The 22,427-nt window shown below is 37.5% G+C and overlaps 1 protein-coding gene across 20 annotated transcripts in view; it reads right to left on the bottom strand.

Moving 5' to 3' along the window:
• Positions 1–22,348, bottom strand: part of Mark3 (microtubule affinity regulating kinase 3) — a 109,349-nt gene extending 87,001 nt beyond the window's left edge. For 12 of the 20 annotated variants that reach the window (XM_048799396.1, XM_048799394.1, XM_048799398.1 and 9 more), the window contains exon 1: positions 3,566–3,757. Coding sequence is in view for 1 of the 20 variants with exons in the window: in XM_048799393.1 (XP_048655350.1) it covers positions 3,566–3,757; positions 9,783–9,830 (240 nt within the window). In the remaining 19 variants the exon portion in view is untranslated. Of the gene's footprint in view, positions 1–3,565; positions 3,758–9,782; positions 9,887–13,176; positions 13,206–21,956 lie in introns of those variants that run through there. The other 8 variants (XM_048799406.1, XM_048799405.1, XM_048799404.1 and 5 more) reach the window with 5 other exon arrangements.
• Positions 22,349–22,427: the final 79 nt, after the last annotated feature.

Raw genomic sequence — 22,427 nt, 5'->3', positions numbered from 1 at the left:
TCCCTCCCCCTGTGGACCCTTAAGGTATCTGTGTTTCTAGTGTGGTTATTTTGCACAGCCCAGTTAGCCCAGTTCAACTGGAGTGACCCCTGAACCTTTTAGCTGCGAGAACTGAAACCCAGCAAGAGACAATAAAGGGAGAGTTTGAGAAGTTTTTTTTGAGTAATGGGGATTGTTCCACATCCTGACTATGGTAGTGGAACATGAATCTAAAATTCAAAGAACTGAAAACAAAAACAAAAAAAAAAAAATTTTTTTTTAAAACAAACTTGGTGTTATTTTATTTGGATCTTTATTTTGTTCATTTATATGAGGTGCTGAGAATTGAACCCAGCGCCTCAGACATGCTAGGCAAGTGTTTTACCACTGAGCCACAACCCCAGCCCTGAAAAACAAAATTTTAAAAGTTATATAATTTTAAAAAATAGGGGCTGGGGATTGTAGCTCAGTTAGAGTTCTCATTTAGCATGTGTGAGGCACTGGGCTCGATCCTTAGCACCATATAAAAATAAATAAAAGTATTGTATCCACCTACAACTAAATAATAAAAATAAAAAAAGAGAATGGTTGTTTAAAAAAATAATATAAGCTTGCTTTATTTTGATGTTCCAGATGAATGTGAGTTCAAAAGATGCCCAAGTACAAGATGTTATATAACTATTGCACCTTCCCACATATTCACAATAGCTAGAAGAGAACATCCTATTTGCAAGAACAACAAAAATTACAAAATAGCCAAATGCAGTTACAAAAGCCTGTAATCCCAGCAATTCTGGAGGCTGAGGAAGGAGGAATGGAAGTTCAAGGCCAGCCTCCTTAACTTAGCAAGATCCTGTCTCAACACAAAAGATTTAAAAAAGGTGGGGATATAGCTCAGTGGCAGAGCACTCTGGGTTCTGTCCCTAGAACCCCAAACAAAATTAAAAACACTGGAACAAACTTAACAAGAATTATATAAAACCTAAAGAAAAAAAGATATGAAAACAAAATCAAGACACACTTGACATTTCTGGATAAAAAATCTGGTATCATTAAAATATCAAATTTTTGAGCTGGGGGTGTAGCTCAGTGGTAGAATGCTGGCCTAGCATGCACAGAGCCCTGAGTTTGACTGCAAAAACAAACAAAATATCATATTTCCCCCCCAAAATTTTAAATCTAACTTAATTTCATCCGAAGTAATCTAATCAAAATTCTGGCAAGTCTATTTTTAGAACATGGCAACAAGATTCTAAAATTCATCTAGTAGTGTAAATAACAAAAAGAAAATTTTGAGAAATAAGAATAATCAACAGGGGACTTGACCTACTCCAAAACATCAAAATATACTTTCAAAGCTGCAGTGATAAAAACACCATGGTATGTTAGAAAACTAATATCTAGACTCTGATGTTCTGTTATAGCAGAAAAAATGGACCAAGACAACCAGACAAAAGTGATTTATAAGAGCTCTTAACAAAAGTACACAGTTATGTTAAAGAATGTTCACTGCAACTGTGTTTATGGCAAAAACATGAGAAATAACCCCCAGCTCACTGTGGTTCACCCACACAGTGGAAGACTATGCAGCCTTTAACCAAGTGTGAGATCTGTAAGTAACATACCCTGGACCTGTGTCTGGTCCAGATAATGTAAAAATATTATTATTATGTCCCATATGACTGCTTTTTTATTAAAATAAACAAAGAATTAACATATATATATACACACACATACATATATATATATATATATAAAAACTATGGGAATATACACCAAACCTCTGTCTATAAGTGATTCTCTTGGAAATTTCAAAGAACTTTCACTTTCTATATAATGAATTTCTTTTTTTATTTTTTATTTTTTTATTTTATTTTTTATATAATGAATTTCTACAATGTTTACATATTATATGATTCTGGCTCATACCTACAATAGGGGTAAGAAAACAAGAATAAAATGACTTTGTTCAAAGATTTAAAAAAAAAAAAAACAAGGATATTTTAAAATTAAACCATCATGGTAGTAATATTCAATTATTTTTGGAGAGAGAACCTTCTAAAAGTAAATATGGGGCATGGGGCAGCGGTGGTGGACGGCGTGTCTGTCTGTCTCAGTACTCTCCTGGCTTACCATCTGTGCCACACAGAAAAACTGTAGTAATCATTTGCGATTGGTGGGAACTAAACCAGAAGTTTTGTCCCTTATCTCAAGAAAGCTTTGATCAAGGAGAGCAGGGACAGCTCCAGTCCACTCATTTTTTTTTTTTTTACAGATTCCAAAAGCAGTCCAGGCAGCTTAACAAGGAATATTAACCAAAAATCCAAATGAATTTATTTTGTCATTGAGACAACTTACTGACAGAATGACTGGCCCAGGGTTCCTGCTCTAACAGCCCCAGGCCTGGTATGCAGCAGACATTAGAGTCAGGACATTTTTGTCACATGGTCAGCCAATGGGAGATCATTTCTCTCAGAAGCTTCCTTCAGTAGTATTACAGTAATTTAACAATATTTATTAAGTACATAACTGGCACCAAGCACTCTGCTATATACTGTAATCTACCCTTACAGACTCTAGTGGAGACAAGTAAGCCAATTTCAATACAATATAAACTGTGTCATATAAGGGAAGTGTCAGTATCTTTAATAATCCCATGGATTCAATCTCCAGTACCAAAACCAAAAAACCCAAGATATTAAGTAGACAGTTTCTTCTATTATTCAACTTTATTATGGTACAAAGTGACACACATTCACTAGAAACTGTACTTGGGATTTTGAGTTGCCTGGGGGGAAGAAGACTGCCAACGAATATTTCACAGAAGTGATCACCACACAGAAGGGTGAAGGGTACTTCAGACACCAACATCAGGTGCAAAGATGCAAGGAGTGTGCTGAAGCAGCAAAAATAGGCTCTGATCACAAAAGACTATGGAGTTAATTGCATAGTTTTAATGGATGTACTTTTGATAAGAAACACAGCTGAGTAAAAAGCCAATATCACAAAATCTAGAAAAGTGTGTGTCTTCCTAAACAGAAACTTATCAGTCATGGGATACCAGAAATACTCAGCTAAGAAAACCTATGGGAATAAATCTGTAAATAAAAACAATTCTATTGATTTCCAAGTACCATTAGCTCATATTTAAATGCATGCATAAAGTTTTGTCCAATTTTTGTGGTAGCAGACATTTCTATTGAAAAAGACCAAAACACTACTCTTTTAAAAAATGTATTTCTTTTAGTTATTGATTTACATGCAGTGCTGAGAACTGAACCCAGTGCCTCATACATGCTGGGCAAGCACTCTACCACTGAGCCACAACCCCAGTCCCAATACAACTTATTTTTAAAGGTAAAGATTATTCACTCAATATTAATATATACAACCTTAAATAAATGTAAATGGAAACAGGAAAGTAAAAAGACTCCTAGACAATTAACACATTTTATGTTCTTTTAAAAGAAGTTTAATTAACTTAGAAATAATCGTAAATACGTACGTTCTCTTCCTTTTTCTCCCACGGGGAAATAAACAAAATAAGTGGTCATAACAGAAATAGGCACAATTCATATTTATTTACCTCTCTGCCTGTAAGGATGTGTCGTGCCAATTTCACTTTAGCAAAGTTCCCCTTGCCGATCGTTTTCAACAGTCTGTAGTTTCCGATGTGAGGCTGCTCATCCGCACAGGAAGCTATGGAGTTTCTACACCGAGCTCCAGAGCGCCCAGTGCGGGAGGTGACTTCTTGTCGCCCATCTCCATGTGAGGTGTGCTACAATGCAACATACACAAAGACAAGGAAATGAGGGAACACTTAGTGCCTGCCAAGTTTTAAGGGCTCCTAGCTGAATAAACAAAACATTACTGCTTTAATTTTAATCCTAAGGTATCTAGCACTTCAAAGAAATTTAACCACATAATATATACATTTATGAAAAACCAAGAAAATATTATAAGAAAAATACAGTGTTGCAATTCAATTGGGGGTTCCAAAAAGATATTACAGCCTGGGGTGGTGGCACATGCCTGTAATCCCAGTGGTTTGAGAGGGTGAGAGAGGAGAATCATAAATTCAAGGCCAGCCTCAGCAATTTATTGAGGTTTTAAGCACCATACTGAGATCCTATCTCAAAATAACAAATAAAAAGGGATGGGGATGTGGCTCAGTGATTAAGTACCCCGAGTTCAATCCCTGGTATCAAAAAATATGTATATACATAACATATATATATACACACACACATATATATATAAACAGTTTCTGATCTATGATTCAACTTTACCATGGTACAAAGTGATACACATTCAGTAGAATCTATACTTGGAATTTTGAATTGAGAGCTTTCCCAAGGATAGTGCAAGCAGCATGAACTCTCACAAGAGTGCTCCCCAGTCCCCCTGGCAATCATGGGAATAAACAAGATTGCAGTGTATTATACTGTCAGCATTTTGGGAATGCAGGTATTCAATAAATTACATGATATATTCAACACTTTATTATAGAACAGCCTTGTGTTAGATGATTTTGGCAAACTATAGAATAATATAAATATACTGAGGACATTTAAGGTAAACTAAACTAAGCAATGACATTTGCTAGGTTAGGAGTATTAAGTGCACTTCTGACTTAACGGTATTTTCAGTATTAATTCTTAATGGTATTAAGATGGACTTATTAGGATATAACACCACTATATATTGAAGAGCATCTGTATTTTGAATATGTGGCCATCACATAAAATAGGAGTAACAGGACTGCCTTCTGGTCACCCAGAGTTTTTAACTCTTCTACATGCTAGCAATAGCACTTGCACATCTGATACTCACACCACAGGCCATAAAGCAGCAAAAGCTAATGCCACCATTCACCGTTCATCAGATGAGATTAAGGCCATATAACAGTTCAGTGAAAAATTCAAGGGGAGTCTAGATTCCCAAATTCTTTCTACACGATGCTAACAATAATTTATTCCATATTCTGTTTTAATATTAGTTCTTAAAAACTTTGCTCATTACAATGTACCAATAAAAATAGGAAGAAAAAACTTTGTTCATATTTAGAAGAGCCACAGATCATAATCAGGAAACAAATTAAAATTTTACTTAAGTATATCTATTTTAAAAATCTTTTTAAAATAATCAATATGGTCCCCAAATTGTTTTACCTTTGTTCATATGGGACAGAGAACCAACCTGAATTTGAAAAGACTAAGTACCCTCCTACATGAGAAGAAATCAGGTCTCCAAATTTAAAACAACTTTATATTTCAATCCTTCCTTAGTCTTTTCCCTAAAATAGAACATATGTGTGTGTGTGTGTGTGTGTGTGTGTGTGTGTGTGTATATATATATATATATATATATATATATATATATAAATAAATATAAATAATGTCTTTTCTATAATCCTTAAAATAACAAGCCATCTCCTTAATACAGGACAGGTTTTTTTTTTTTTAAGTATTTTTTTTTTAGTTGTAGATGGACACAACTAATTTATTTTTGTGTGGTACTGAGGAGCGAACTCAGTGCTTCCACACAAGCAAGACAAGCACTCTACCATTGAGCTACAGCCCCAGCCAAGGACAGGTTTTTTGAATGTGATAAAACCAAACTATAACAAGTGGACCTCCTCCAAGTATTTCATACTTCAGAGATATTAAAAAAGTTAAATTTCACTTTTGAAAAAGCCAGGCAATTATTCCATGCACTTATAGACTAAATGATGTGATTAAAAAAATAAACTCTTATTCACCTAGGGGTAGAATGGAATTTCCTTAATTTGATAAAAATCATAGATCAATGACACTTTGAGCAAATATTACACTAAATGGAAAATTTCATAATCATTTCTTTTAAGAAACAAGATAAGGGGGATGGGGCTGTACCTCAGTGATAGCGTACTTGCCTCACATGTTTGAGGCACTGGATTTGATCCTCAGCACCACGTTAAAAAAATAGACATAAAAAGATACGGTGTCCATTTATAACTGAAAAAAATATTTTAAAAAAGAAAGCAAGAAAGAAACAAGATAAGGTTGCCCATTATCATTACAGGTTAAGCATCTCAAATCCAAAAATTAAAGTCTGAGAAATGGGATACTCAGAAAATTTCAGATTTCTGAGTATTTTGGATTTAGTATGTTTGGGTTGGGGGATATTTCGTTGGTAAAGTCTATGCAAATATTTCAAAATCTTAAAAACTCTGAAATACATTTCAGATAAGGGCTACTCAATCCATATTACTACTATTTAACATAATATTAGAGGTCAAGGCCAATGCTTTAAGGTAAGAAAAAAATTGTAATGAGACATAAGAATTGCCATGGAAGAACGATAACTATCATTTCTGTCCTTTTTTGATAGTTTTTCTGTAAATTTAAAATTATTTCAAAGTCAAAAGTTCAACAGAAGCAGGGTGTGGTGGTACACATCTGTAATCCCAAGGACTAGGTAGGCTAAGGCAGAAGAAATCAAAAGTTGAAGGCTAGACTCAGCAATTTAGCAAGCCCTGTCTCAAAATAAAAAACAAAAAGGGCTGGGGATGTAGTTCAGTGGTAGAGTGCTTGCCTAGCAGATGTGAAGCACTGGGTTCGATCCTTATCACACATATAAATAAATATAATAAAGATTCATTGGCAACTAAAAAAAAATTTTTTTAAAAAGATACAACAAAGGGGAAGCCCTATTAAAAATAAAAGCCTCTAAGAATATGACTAAGAAATGGGACCTGTCCCAGAAGTTCAGTCAAATCACTTTCTTTCTTCTTTGGTGCTGGGGACCCAAATCCTTTACATGTGCTAAGTAAGCACTGTGCCACTGAGTTATAACCACCAGTTTCACTTTTTTTAAAATTTTTTATTTAAAAAAAATTTTTTTAAGCTGTAGATGGTCACAATGCCTTTATTTTATTTATTTGTTTATTTTTTTATGTGGTGCTGAGGATTGAACCCAGTGCCTCATACAAATGAGTGCTCTACCACTGAGCCACAACCCCAGGCCCAGTTTCACTTTTAAAAGAATAATTGTTACTGATATAGCAAGTGAACTAAAGTGTAAAGAAATTTACTTGTCTAATCCTCAGAAGAACTATAAGGCGCAATGAATTGACCATATGTTAGGGACCTATTAAGTGCCAGGCACTACCAGGAGATGAAAACAGAAAAGTATGGTGCCAAGGCTTCAAGGCACTGGCAGTCACAGTGGGGCACTAACAAGGGGTTATGTAACCGAAGGTGGGGCAAACTCTGCCCCATGAGAAAATCTGAGTAAATATAATTAAAGCTGTCCAATAGGCATATAAAGTAAATCAAACACATATAATTTTTAATTTTGTATTTGGCCACATTAAAAAAACAAAAAATAGGTTAAATATATTTTTCTCAACCCAATACATCCCCAAATATTTCAACACATAATATAAAATATACGTAAGTTTTACATACACAAACACATATTTTTAAAAATAATACTGTCTTTGAAATCTGTGTTTCATGCTTACAGAATGTCATAATTCAGACTGGCCACATTTCAAGTGCTCAATAGTCATATGTGACTAAGGGTTACTGTGTTGAATAAAGTAGCTTTAAGCACCGAGAGGAATGATCACATATAGAAGAGGACTGATCACATGTAGGTGAGATGGAAAAAATAAGGTATCCTAGAAGTGAGGGGATGAAGTCTTGGAATGACAAGCAGAAGAGTTTTAACAGGAGGTGAGTAGTTCCAGGCCAGACACCAGCACAAGAAAAGGTAACAGACAGTTTGAAGAGAAGAGGCAAGACTTCCCCAGCATGACTCCCACCACGAACCAAATTTACCATCAACTTCTCAAGAAGCCTATCAATGTCACTTTTTATTTATAACAATTGACAGTAAAAATTCAAAGACAAGAATTGACATATATAAATATCTAAACCACTTATGGTTAAAGATCATGGTCACATGTAGTTCTTCTCTTTCTCCAACTTTATTAAAATGACAGTTCTAAAAAATTAAGGCCTAAGACAAAGAACAGAATGACAAAATATTCTTTTAGAAACTAGAAAACAGAAAGAAAATGCCTTAACACATAAAATAAAGGTGAATTCTTAGCCAGTTGTGGAGGTAAGGGGAAATGCTGCTCTGTACCACACAACCCCCAAGACCCTAAGGAACTGGCAGCACCTACTGCCTCTGCTAGTGAGAGGGAAGGCAAGGCAGAAACAGGACAAGGTGCCACTCTTGAATGACATCCCTAGATCTCCTCTCCTACTCTGGAAACAAAACTGGAGGTTCCCCAGAAAGGGCAAAATGGAAGGTCTAATGTACTTGGTCACAAGCACAAGTGAGGACAAAGGTACTAAAAACAGAAAAGAAATCAGAAAACCAGAGACCTTTCCTCTTGCCTTCTTCCATGGCTCAGCTCCTTGGAACATGGTTAGCGAGGCATAAATCTATAGTGGAATCTGAGATAGGACAAAATATATATATATATATATATATATATATATGGAGAACAGGAGTTCCCCAGAGGAACTCCTCTCTAAGGCCCAGCTTGTAAAACCCACTAAATGCACAGAACCTTCAATCAGTCTTTTAATGTCTCAGCCTTAAATATGGGCAGAAAAATAAGACTCAAAATGGCACTAGACCACTTAAAGCTCAAAGAATAAGCTTTAAGACAAAATTCTGAGAAAAAAGGCTACTCAGTCTAGAATTCTATAGGTAACCACAGTATCAATCAAAAGTGAAAACAGAATAAAGATGTTTTCAGAAATGCAAAGATTTTAAAAATGTATTTCCCAGCAACTTTCTCAAGAAATCTCTGGAGGAGCTGGGTGTAGTGGTGCATGCCTGTAATCCCAGCATCTCAGGAGGCAGAGGCAGGATTTCCAGACCAGCCTCAGCAATTTAGTAAGGCCCTAAGCAATTTAACAAGACTCTGTCTCAAAATACAAATAAAGGGATGGGGATGTGGCTCAAGCGGTAACGTTCTTGCCTGGCATGCGTGGGGCGCTGGGTTTGATCCTCAGCACCACATTAAAATAAAATAAAGATGTTTTTAACTAAAAAACAAATATTAAAAAAACTCTCTCTCTCTTTAAAAAATATACAAATAAAAAGGACTGGGAATGTGATTTACTGGTAAAGCACCTCTGTATTCCTTCCCCAGTATTTAAAAAAAAAAAAAAATCAATCCCTGGAGGAACTGCTCCATTGAGACTTGACAATGAACCAAAAAAGAGGAGGATAGGAGGTCAAGGAAACAGGGTATAACAGGAAAGGAAAAGGGAGTCCCGGAAAAAAAGGGTGAGGGGAGATTCCGGGATGACCACTATGCAGCAGGCCTAGTGAGCACAACTAAGAATTCTTGACACCTCTAATACAGAGGAGGAGGTGTACAAAGGAACAAGTCACAAAAACCTAAGCAAATCATTAACTCTGGGAAGGAGAGAAAGTGAAAAGAGGTCATCATGGCATACTACACACCTCAGCTGTGAACAGCTCTATACGGCCCCAATAATGTGCAGACTGGACAATGATCTAACTATAACAGTGACAATTAGAGGTGGAGGCTAAAGACAGATGGATGGAAGGACAGGAAGGAAGGGGACAGTGGGTTAACTGGCAAACTCTCATCTTCTTTAGTGGGAAGTCAACAGAATATGCCTCAAACTGGCAGGTGGTGGTGGAGAGGAGCAAGTAGTAGTAGCAGTATATTTAGTTGTTTAAAATTAGAGACATATATGTTAAACAACCGAAAGAATTTTTCTTCCAACTATGTCTGTCTGCATTTTATAAATTCTCACAATCACCTTGGACAGACAGTCTTTCTTGCACTTAAGTACACTTGGGGTCCTCATCCATTAAGCTGAGGTTGGACAAACTGATAAAAGGATGCATCTATATCCAGAAAAGAATATTATAATGGATAATATTATGAACACAATGCATATATTATACACATCACCCATACATATGAATTCATGAAAAAGTAAACAGTAAACTGATTAAAAACAAAAACCACTAAAAGATAGGTAAAGCTAGAAAATGAAAGGGCAAGGGCTAGAGTTGTAGCTCAGTGGTAGAACACTTGGCTGGCATGTGGGTTTGATCCTCAGCACCACATAAAAATAAATAAATAAAATAAAGGCATTGTGTCCTTTTTTTAAAAAAGGGGGTGGGGGCAAGTAATAGTCCCAAAGATATTGAGACAAGGAGGAGGAAAAAAGGGAGGATTAGAAAGGCATCAATATAAACTAAAAAAGACTGTCCAAAGGAAATGCCAACAGATGGGTTGTAGCTCAGTGGAATAGTGCTTGCCTAGCATGTGTGAGGCACTAGGTTCAGACTTCAGCACCACATAAAATAAAATAAAGGTGCATCAACAACTAAAAAATACTTAAAAAAGAAAATGACAAAATACTGGTTACTAGTAATGAAAATATTTTTCTGAATAATGAATATATTCATAAGCTCCTTAATTTTCTCATGACCCTTAACTTTCAACAAATTTAACATTCCTCTTAATGAAAACAAATCAACTAGAGGGGCTGAGGATGTGGCTCAGGTGTTAGCGTGTTCGCCTAGCATGCGTGAGGCACTGGGTTCGATTCTCAGCACCACATAAAAACAAAATAAAGATATTGTGTCCACCTAAAACTAAAAAATAAATATATTAAAAAAGAAAATAAATCAACTAGAACAGCATAAATCTTTAAAATCTGTTAAAAGTCTCATTTAATACCAACTGTTGGAAACTTTCTAAGTAGTTGGTAAATCAATAAAATTTGATTAATCCATCGTTTGAATTGGTCATTCAGTATACTGGTTTTGAATGAACTGACTTTTTGGCAAATCAACTTTCAACAAACTGACTTAGATGAAGGCTTTAGGGTAGTGGGTCTCAATCAGGGACAGGATGACTTTGCTCCCACAGGGGACATTCGACAATGAATGAAGACATTTTTGGTGGTCATGACTGAGGGAATACAGCCAGGTACAGCAGCCCATACCTGTAATCCCAGCAACTCTGGAGACTAAGGCAGGAGGATCCTAAATTCAGGGCCAGCCTCACAAACTTAGAGTAAAACCCTCAGTAACTTAGTGAGACCCTGTCTCACAAAATAAAAAGGACTGAGGATGAAGCTCAGTGGTAAAGTCCCACTGCTGTGGGACTAAAAAATAAAAATGTAAAACAACTGAGGGGATGCTACTGGCATCTGGTAAGTAGAGGCCAGGGATGCCATTAAAATCCTCCGATGCATAGGACAACGATCCACAACAAAGAATTGTCTGTCCCAAAGGCCAAAGTTCAGATAACCTGCTGTAGGGAAATAAAACTGATTATCCTCACCTCCAAGCCTGAACCTCCTATAGTCTGTTGTTGTTGTTGTTTTTTCTGTTAATGAAATCATGATCTATCTTGTGCAAATGAAAAACTTAAGGGTTCATCTCTCATTCCTCCCTTACCCTCTCCCCTCACTTCTAAATCACATTTGTGGTTTTATCCCCTAAATCTCTCAAATATCACTTCTCCATTTCTACCACCACCAGGCGTATCTTCCATAACTCAGCCCCTGCCTCTACTGTGGCCTCTTCAGACTACTTTCCAACAACAAGGCTCTCCCTAACCCACACAGCAAAGCTATTTCATCTTTCTTAATTCTCATTTCATGTGCCACTAACAAGGCAGGGGGGCCTTGATATCATGATTGACGGCAATTTCTTATCATTATGTTTTTTCCCTTGGCATCCCTTTTGCCTCGCTCCTCCTTTTTCCACCATTTCTTGCTTAGTTAATTCATAGCAGCACAGCACACAACTTCAGATTTTGGATTATTCTGTTAGCACACTATAAAAGCTATCCTATGAAGGAAGGAACAGTTACAGAATCCCCTACCACAACAGGGTCAAAGCACTGTTATTTTTTTTCCTCTTTTTTTTTAAGCTACTGTCATCTTTTAATAATTTTTTTTTAGTTGTAGATGAACATAAACCTTTATTTTATTTATTTATTTTTATATGGACTGAGGTTTGAACCCAGTACGCCTCACCTGTGCTAAGCAAGCGCTCCACCACTGAGCCACATCCCCAGCTCCCTTTTTCCCCTCTTTTTTTTGAGTTGGGAATCTGACTATGTTGCCCAAGCTGGTCTCAAACTACCAGGCTCAAGGGATCCTCCCACCTTAGTCTACTGAATAGGAGGGACTACAGGCCTGGGTCACCATGCCTGGCTTATTTTATTTAATCACAATGATGCTAAGGGATAGATGAGACTTTTTTTTTTTTTTTTTTAAATAAATACAAAAGATGAGGCAGGGCTTGGGATATGGCTCAGTGGTAGAGCACTTGTGTAGCATGCACAGGATCCTGGGTTGAATCCCTAGAACTGCAAAAATGAATAAATAAATAATATGAGGCATAGCATAAATCTGAAGACCTGTTTCAAAACCAGGTCTGCCACTCCTCTATCTATACCCAAAGGACTTAAAATCACCATGCTACAGTGATACAGCCATGTCAATGTTTACTGCAGCTCAATTCACAATAGCTAAACTATGGAACCAACCTAGGTGTCCTTCAACAGATGAATAGATAAAGAAAATGTGATATATATTTTTTTTCAATGGAATATTACTCATCTTTAAAGAAAAATGAATTATGGCATTTGCAGTAAATGGATAGAGTTGGAGAATATCATGCTAAGCAAAATAAGCCAATCCCCCTCCCAAAACAAAAGCCAAATGTTTTCTTTGATATGCAGATGCTAATTCACAATAAGGGGCACAGGGTGGGGTGGGGGGTGCGCACACACACACACACACAAAGGAAAAATAGAGTTAACATAGATTAGGTAGAGGGGAGTGAAGGAAGGGGAGAGGAGGGAAAACGGGAATAGGACGGATAGTGGAATGAAACAGACATTATTATCTATCTATCTATATATATACATACATACATATATATACATATATATATATGACTGCATGACCGATGTGATTCTACAATATGTACAATCAGAAAATATTATAAATTATATCCTATCTATGTATATCAAAGTGCATAAGTGCATTCTACTGTCATGTATAACTAATCAAAACAAATAAAAAAAAAAAAACAGGCCTGTAACTCCAAATCCCAATTTCTCCCTCCTGTGTTGTTGCTTCTTCTTTTTGCTCCACCTCTTGTCCACTCCACCTCACAAGTGTTTTCAGATTTTCCCTCAACCACAGTTCCAGGCTCTCACCCTTTCATCTCCAGCCCAAACTCTTTCTATCAATGTGGCCTCTTAAGAAAGCAGACCAAGGTTTTAAGAAAAGAGAAAAAGGCCATCTCAATGGAGTGAACTGTGGAGACCTTGACACTAAGAGCGACCAACATTTACATATTACTATGTGTCCAGCACTGCTCTGAATGTTTGCCCATTTGTTTCAATCACTCAATTCAACCAATATTTACTGATCACACACAGTAAATGAATGGCAAGTTCTAGGTATTTGGAATAATATCAGTAAACAAAACAGTCATGCTTTTATGGAGCTTTTGGTATGCCAGGGGAAAATGACAGAACATAATAAACATAAGAAATATATAAATCAGTGATATGTTAGAAGGTAATAATGCAATGGAGAAAAGATCAGAGTTGGGGAGCTGGGAAGGCAATGAGTACTCAGAGTAAACCTTAGCAAGATGGCAATGGAGGAGCTAAGAGCATCTGGACATCTGAAGAAAGATATTCCAGGCAATCAGCAGACCCAGAAGCTGGAGTGACCCTGGTGTGTTCAAAGAACAGCAAGGAGATTCTTGGGACTTCCCGTGCATTAAACATGAAAGACAGATAGAGATGTGGACAAAAAGGTAAAGGAGACCAAATCATGGAAAGCTTCATTCCAGGGCTACTATTTCCAACTGTTTCATAGACTGAGTAACTAGGGCACAAGAAGTTAATAATTTACCTAAGGCCACATAATAAAATACTAGGTCAGATATAAACGCAAACAGTCATTATTGTGGTGGTTTAAAAACCTGACACCAAAGTCTGTGACACACCTCCCACAAACAAAGTCCATGCCCCTTCCCCTTAAATCTGAGTAGGAGTGCTTCAACCAAAACAGAATGGCAAAAGTAACACTGTGACTTAAAGCTATTTTAACAGGCAGCAGTATAGCTGGGCACCCACCGTACGCCTGTAATTCCAGCAACTCAGGAGGCTAAGACAGAAGAATCACAAATACTACACCAACCTCTGCAACTTAGGGAGGCCCTGAGCAACTCTGTGAGACTGTTTCAAAATAAAAAAATAAACAGGGCTGGGGGATGGAGTTCAATGGTGAAGCACCTCTGGTTTAAAAAAGTGCACCCCAGCACTTAAAAAAAAAAAAGAGAGAGAGAGAGAGAGGAAAACAAAAGAAAAAGAAAAAGAAGAAAAGGCAAGCAGCTTCTGCCTTGTTTGCTGGACACTGAGCCCACAAAGCAGCAGCCAACAGCATAAGAGAAGTATGGCCAAACCAAGGCCTCCTGTGCAGCTAGCTCTGGCAAGAGTTCCGGCTGAGCCAGTTTTCTAACCATACCTGCCAAGGTGCCAGATTAGTGAGCAAAGAAAAGTCTAGAATGTGTTCAATCTCCCTAGCCTTTCAAGATCCTTGCAACTGAGGCCTCAAACACAGTATAGGAGAGGTAAGGCATCTCAGTCTGAATTCCTTCCACACAATCTGTGAGCAGAATAAAATGGTTGTTGTTTTACACTACCAAGTTGTGAGGTGGTTTATTCCACAGCAATAAATAAAACTATGTGAGCAGCAAAAAATGTTAAGAACCTGAAGTTAATAAAAATGAAAAAAGAAATTGGAATACATTACCATGATATGTGCAAGTTTTTTTTTCATTGAATATCTTCAATGTCTTTTGATGATTTAACAGAAGAGAAAATGAACTCCTAAATCTACAACTAGTAAAGCTAATAAATAAATGCCTGTGGGTACCACTGGCAGGCAGGCTTAGGAAAGGTAAGGGCAAACAAGGAAAGAGTTGATGACAGAATGTGAAAAGAATGTTATAAAAAATAGCCTCAAATGTCTTCTATAACAAAAGATGCTTGCCCAGCTTAAAATTATCCTTCCAGGTAAATCTAAGAGCAGAAAGCAAATGAGGAGTGGTTCTAGATCTACTCATTTTCAGGATTCTCATTCTAGAATCTGCTACAGTCAATGCAGTCATAAAAATACTGACTGCATAAAGGATGGTTATATACAATGCTGGGATCAAAACTCCTAGGTTTAGGTACAAAACTTCACATCAAGTTCTTCAAGATTTTCATGTCAAATGTCCATAACACAAACCCCACAATATTTAGACTCCACTCAAAACAACAGCTTTGTTATTAACAAGAAATACAGACAAAACATCTCCTGCTTTGTTTGAGCTTCAACTTTGAACACCAAGATCCCACATAACCCACAGAAACAATGCCTTAACTAGTCTACATAAGATTAAATAAGACTGAGCAGTTATATAAGGCTGAGCAGTTTAGTGGCTAGAGGGCAATGCTAAAGAACACTAGGTTGAAGAAACAATTGGATTCTATTAGTTAGCTGTTGCTTAATGAAATACCTGAAATAACTAACTTATAAGAGAAAAGGTTGGGGCTGGGGTTGTGGCTCTGTGGTACAGCACTTGCCTAGCATGTGTGAGGCACTGGGTTCAGATCCTCAGCATCACATAAAAAAGTAAATGAATAAAATAAAGTTTAAAAAGTGCACAAAACCAACATAATGAGAGAGAGAGAGAGAGAGGTGTTTATTTAGCTCACAGTCCTGGAGTTTCCAGTCCAAGACTAGATAATCCCATTGCTTTGGGCCTCTGGTGGGCGTGTGGGATGGCAATATCAGAGCAAACTAATCACCTCATAAGCCAGAAAGCGAGAGAGAATGAGAAACGGGGGGCAGGGTTCCACAATCACCTTAGAGGGTATGCCCTGAGACCTAAGTAAGGATCTCCCAATAGTGCCACCCTGTGGACCAAGCTTTAATAAGTGGATCTTTGGGGGGCATTCAATACCTAAACTACAATTCCAAAAGAGAAGTCCTTTCTTTTTTCATGAGAAATATCCTCCCATGCCAACATCCACTCACTGTCCCCATTACTTCATACAGGAGGGTGCATATGGGCCAGTAGATCAAGTCCATGCATATTCTTTAACTTCTTGAAAAAAAACAAGACATTAAAGATTTTTAGTTAAGAAATTTATTTTCTCCTTCGAGTTTAATTTGAAATTGTAAAATGGATGAGAGAAAAGCTATGTCTATGTAGTCTTCCCCATGGTGATGGGAAAGGGCTGCATCCCTTGGCTCTTATCCTGCCTGGGGTATAAAACCCAGGGTTAAATTTGACTGTATCTTAGAATGTTAAAATTTTGAACAATCCTCTTTGAAATAAAGCTAACAGGCACTACTAGTTTACAGGACACTTTGCGCATCTCTTTAAGTAGTTACAATGTAAATCAGGTGCTATGTAAGTCCAGTGTAAATAACTACAATGTACATCATGAGGTACATAAATAATCCAGAAGACCAATAGTTACTTACTATAAATTTCAATATTCACCTGATTTACATAAAGATGAAAATAACCCTCAAATGAAAATCCATAAAATCTTCCCTAAATTCTCTGATCCAATATAAAATATGAATTCTTCTAAGGTAAACTTTCTTTTTAAAGGCCCAAACAGCTTGATTCAATAAATAGTGTACTCAGAAATTAAAATGCATATTAAATGAAACTATTACTACTGTTTTAAATGAGATATTATATAATTAGTACTCTTGCTATGTACATATTAAGTGATCAACAGTTATTTTCTATAACTACACTTTTGGCTTTTTAAATAAACATTTTTTTTTTTTTTTTAACCCATGGAACCTGAAAACTCCATTAAGTTTACTGGAAATCTCTCTAACTAGAGTTATAGTACAGTTGGGTGCAACAGTGCTACCTGTAATCCCAGCAAACTGGGGAGGTACAGGCAAGAGGATAACAAGTTTGAAGGCAGCTTTAGCAACTCAGCAAGGCCCTAAGCAACTTACTGAGATCCTGTCTCAAAACAGAAAATAAAATAAAAAGAGCTGGGAATGTGGTAGAGTACCCTGTGTCTAATCCCCAGTACAGCATGGGTGCACACACACGATCTAATTAGCAAGCTTCACTGAATAATAAGGCAGTGATTTTTTCCCCCTTTGGGGGAACCTTGGATCAAACCCAGGACCTCATGCACATGAGGCACCCTCTCTCCTCAGCCGAGTAATGATTCTTAATCATAGATCCTGGACCTGCAGCATCAACATCACCTGGGAATTTGTTAGAAATGCAGTCTAGAGTGCCAACTGTAGAGTCCAAGGTCTGGGAGTGAGGCCCAGACATCAGCACTTTAACAACCCTCTAGGTTATTCAAATGTTTGCTCATGTTTGAGAGTTTACAAAACTAGTTTCACAGAGCCCTAGGTGGTTTGTTCTGCAGGGACTAGCAGGAATGATCTGGTTCCCAGATAAATAGGATATCCTATGAAGTACCTATCCCAGTGTCATACACTTAATGGGTACTCTATTTGCTCAACAGGTTAATTCAGCCACACCCAAGTAACAAATGGCTATAGAATAACTTCATCAGTTTGTCTATTTCACAGAAGAAATTTTGAAGACTCTTTGCATTAACTAATAATAAGTACATAATGCACGCATATCCAGAGCTGTTAAAGAAATAACTGGAAAAGCTGTGGGGCCTCTGGTCCTTTAGCAAATAACCGAGGCATACAAAGTGTTATATGCTTTGAAATTTAAGTGAAAAATATGTTTCTAATTTTGCCAGTAAGAAACAGATACACCCATGGCTCCCTATACAAGCCAAATGTAGGACATAAACTAAAACACAACTTTCTTGTTGCGTTTTAAAAGCATCCTATTTCCAATTGTAATAAATGAGTTCAAGGTGGATTCTAATTTGAACAACTTAAAACTCAGAAAACTGAGGAAACTTTAACACTGACTTTATATATATGATAAAGGTACTAATTATATTTTTAAAAGAGGTTCTATTCTAAAAGCTTGAGAAATGATATAATGTACTAAATTTACTTCTTGGAAGAGGAAGTAAATAAGACTGGACACTGAACTGCTGAATATATGGAGCTCACTACACACCAATACAAGGGTTTCTTAACTTTGGCACTAGTGACATTTTGGGCCAGATAATTCTTAGAGGGGTAAGGTGCTTTCCATGTATTCTAAAATGTTCAGCAGAGTTCTTGATGAGCAGCAACCTCCCCTTTAGCTATGACAACCAAAAATGTCTCTAGACATGTCCAAATGTGCCCACTGAAGGGCAAAACTCACCCCAGTTGAGGATCATTATTAAATATCATTGTCTCTACTTACTTGTTTAAATTTTTCCAAAGTAGGGCTGTGGTTGTGGCTTAGTGGGAGAGTGCTTGCCTGGTATGTGTAAGGCACTGGGTTCGATCCTCAGTACCACATACCAAAAAAAAAAAAAAAAGCAAGTCATGCTGTCTGTCCATCTACAACTACAATTTTTTTAAATTTTTTTTTTTAATTTTTTTTCCAGACTTAAAAAAAAGGTTTGCTTTATTTATATTCTGGGAATTGGTACATCTACATCCCCTTTTTTAATAATCTGCATATGAGGTCTTGAGAAATAGCCTAGTACAGCAAAAAATCAACAGACTGAGTCAGAGATCTGGTGTCTAGTGGAGGATTTCCTTTTAAACAGCCCATAGTCTCAAGCAGCTCCTGTCACCTCTCTTAGTTTCAGCATCCTTACTAGATTATTTGACTAGTTCTTTGGGCTATAAAATGTGATGACAGAGAATTTTTATATACCCACCTACTAAAAGTGGATATTGACATTTAAAAGTCAAATAAAAACAATTGTATACAAGGATGAAAATAATATTCTTGTTACAGATTACCTATTAAATTCTTTTTTTTTTTAACTGTACTGGGGAATGAACCTAGGGACTCTTGTGTGGCAAGCACTATACCACTGAACCACACCCTCAGCCCTCTTTATTATTCTTGATCTAATAAGCAATATTATTATCATAAGTGTATATAATCATTTAAAATTTTAATGAGATTCCCAGGATAAGCAAAAGGGAATGTATTTCTATAAAATAAAAGCTCTAATAATCATAATATCTACAATGTCCATCAACTGGTAAATGGATAAAACATTGTGGTATGCTACTTAGCAATAAAAAGGAATGAACCAGCTGGGTTAGATGGCCCACACCTGCAATCTCAGCAATTCAAGGAAGGCTGGACAGGAGGATGGCAAGTTCAAGATCAGCCTGGGAAACTGGGTGAAACAAAACAAAAACAAAAAATGGCTGGGGATGTGCAGTAGTAGAGCACTCCTGGGTTCAATTTCTGGCATAGCAAAAACAAAAAAAGTATTATGATAAATGAAAGAATTCAGACTCAAAAGATTATACACTACATAACTCCATTTATAAACATTCCAGAAAAGGTAAAATTAGACAAAAAACAGATCAGTGGTTGCCAGGGGCTGAAGAAGAGAGGGAAGTGACTGTAAAGGGTCACAAGGGACCTTTTGGGGTGATGGAAAGGTTCTATATCTTGTTTGTAGTGGTGGTTACATGACTATACATTTGCCCAATTCATCATACTGTGCACTTAAAAGTATGGACGTCATATCTCGATAAACCTAACTTTAACAAAAGAACTTCTCAACAGACTGAGAGCTCCCATTCATTCATGTACACTCACCACTCAACTGGCAGGAAGTATAACACTAGTTGTCCATGGGCTATGACGAATGTGAACCTGAAGTGTAACACTGACACATGCACCACAGCTACTTTAAGAACATGCCAACACAAGAGTTAAAAATGGAACATGGCATCAAAAATGGAGGCACATGCCTGTAATCCCAGAGACTTATGAGGCTGAAGCAGGAGGTTCACAAGTTCAAGACCAGCCTTAGTAACTCAGTGAGGCCCCCCCACCAACCTAGCAAGATCCTGTCTTAATATAAAAAGAGCAGGGGATGTAGATCAATGGTAGAGTACCCCTGGTTTGAATTCCCAGTACCAAAAATATAGAAATGGCATACGCCTATAATCCCAGCTGTTCAGGAGGCTGAGGCTAGAGGATCTTAAATTCAAAGCCAGCTTTGGCAACTTAGCAAGGCTCCAAGCAACTGAACAAGACCTGGTCTCTAAATAAAATATTTTTTTTTTTTAATATTTAAATATTTATTTCTTAGTTATCGGCGGACACACATCTTTGTTTGTATGTGGTGCTGAGGATCGAACCCGGGCCTCACGCATGCCAGGCGAGCGCGCTACCGCTTGAGCCACATCCCCAGCCCATAAAATATTTTTTTAAAAAAAGGGGAGGAGGGCTGGGGTTGTGGCTCATCGGTAGAGCGCTCACCCAACATGTGCGGAGCCCTGGGTTCCTCAGCACCACATAAAAATAAATAAAGGTATTGTGTCCAATTAGAACTAAAAAATAAATATTTTTTAAAAAGGGGGGCAGGAGCCTGCTGAGGATGTCTCAGTGGTTAAGCACCCTGATTTCAATCTCCAGTACCAAAAAAAAAAAAAAAAGAGAGAAAAGGGCAAGGTGAATGAATGTAATGATTGTAATCATGTACTATGAACCTCTTGATTTTAACAGTATCAATACTCCAATTGTAAATACATTACATGATATTAAAGATACACACTGGGGCTGGGGTTGTGGCTCAGCAGCAGAGTGCTCGCCTAGCGCCCTGGGTTCAATCCTCAGCACCACATAATAATAAATAAATAAAGGTTGTAGTTGGACACAATACTGAAAAATAAATATTAAAAAAAGATACACACCCACCCTAAGTTGTTTTTAAAGAACAGAGAGAGTAATTCTAACAACTTATGCAAAAATTACAAAATAATTGAACAAAATAACCAAAGAATAGAGGAAGAATGAACCAAGTCTGTCAATAAATAATCACAAATACCAGCTAGCCATGTATTCCTAACTGAAAATAGCACATATCTTCTCCTACTGTCCCTCACTGAAATGCATACTGAAAGAAGACCTAACAGAAAATCTTTATCAGAAATCTGCTTTTATTGAGGCTGGCTTCAGTTGAGCAAGTATGGAGCTCCTGCTCTGATTCAATGTAAGGTTTTTGACTAAGTGAAGATCAAAACTCAAAGCCAACCAAAACATCTTTTTGTTTGTTCCATTCATCAGGGTAGTCAAAGAACAGGAAAATGCTCAGGTCAGAAATGGGTTTCTTCAAAAAGGCCACATATAAAAGCCACCTAAAGCCAGGCGTGTCAGTTCTCTTGAGCCCAGGAGTGTGCCCCCATCCTGTACTACACAGCAGGACCCCCCATCAGAAAAAAAAAGAAAAAAGAACAAGGTCACAGACTGATCTAGTCTATTACTTTTTATGTAATTTTTCTAATCCATGTGGAGTAGGAACCTACACCACTGCCAGATTAAAGAGCATTAAATACTATACATTATTGTACTGAGGGGATGCTTTAGACTGCAGTTTACATAAACAGATTAAGTTACCCAATAGCTATCAACCAACCAAGAGGTATTTTGAAGATTAAAATGAAGGCATTTGGTACCACTCTGCCACAACATTTCAGAACACTACTGAAAGCATGAAATCACCATGAGCAAGGAAGCTTTTCCTAAGAGATGGCATTCTCCTGTCAGCAACTACCTCGTAACACTTATAATGAAAGGCCAGTGTAATTTCTTTAAGAGTTATTTGCTAGATATTTTTACTTAAGATAACCAACACTTCTGAACCTAATGCTGGAGAAAGAGTTCAGAAAACATTGGGACAGAGCCAAATATTTCAATGTAATTTCTACTACAAGCTGTCACTCCTTAACAATGCTGTTCTGGCAGTTTTTAAAGGTCCACATGAATAAAATCAAAGAGACCTTTTATAGACGCACGGGATGTGAGCGCTGGAAGGGACCTGAGAGCTCTTCTAAGCCAAACTTTCTAGGATGGAGGAAAACGGGAAGCCCCGGGAGGGCCGTGCTTCAGCTGGGCAGCGAGCGCAGGCAGAGCTTCACTACACATCCGCCTTTCAAAACGCTTAGCCAACTTCTCGCCGCCGGACTGGTGAGGACTCCTCTCTCCGGGGACAACTCTCCGAGCAGAGTCGTGGAGCAACTAAGGGAGCCACAAAGATCCCACCTTGGGCACCTGGTTTCAGCGACTGTCATTAAACTTATTTCCGAACCATTTTAAAAGAGCAGAAAGGCCAGTCCACAATCCATCAACCAGATGGATTCCCATTAACCTGCACGGAGGACACATGCTTTTAACCTGGGTTCAAACGTGCACGGCCCGCGGCGGTGATCCCACACACACCGGGACAAGCCGCGGTCGGCGACGCCACTCCA

This window comes from Marmota marmota, unplaced genomic scaffold, assembly GCF_001458135.2.
Source record: "Marmota marmota marmota unplaced genomic scaffold, marMar, whole genome shotgun sequence".
NCBI classification, from domain to species: Eukaryota; Metazoa; Chordata; class Mammalia; order Rodentia; family Sciuridae; genus Marmota; species Marmota marmota.
This window is presented reverse-complemented; position numbering and strand designations above follow the sequence as displayed.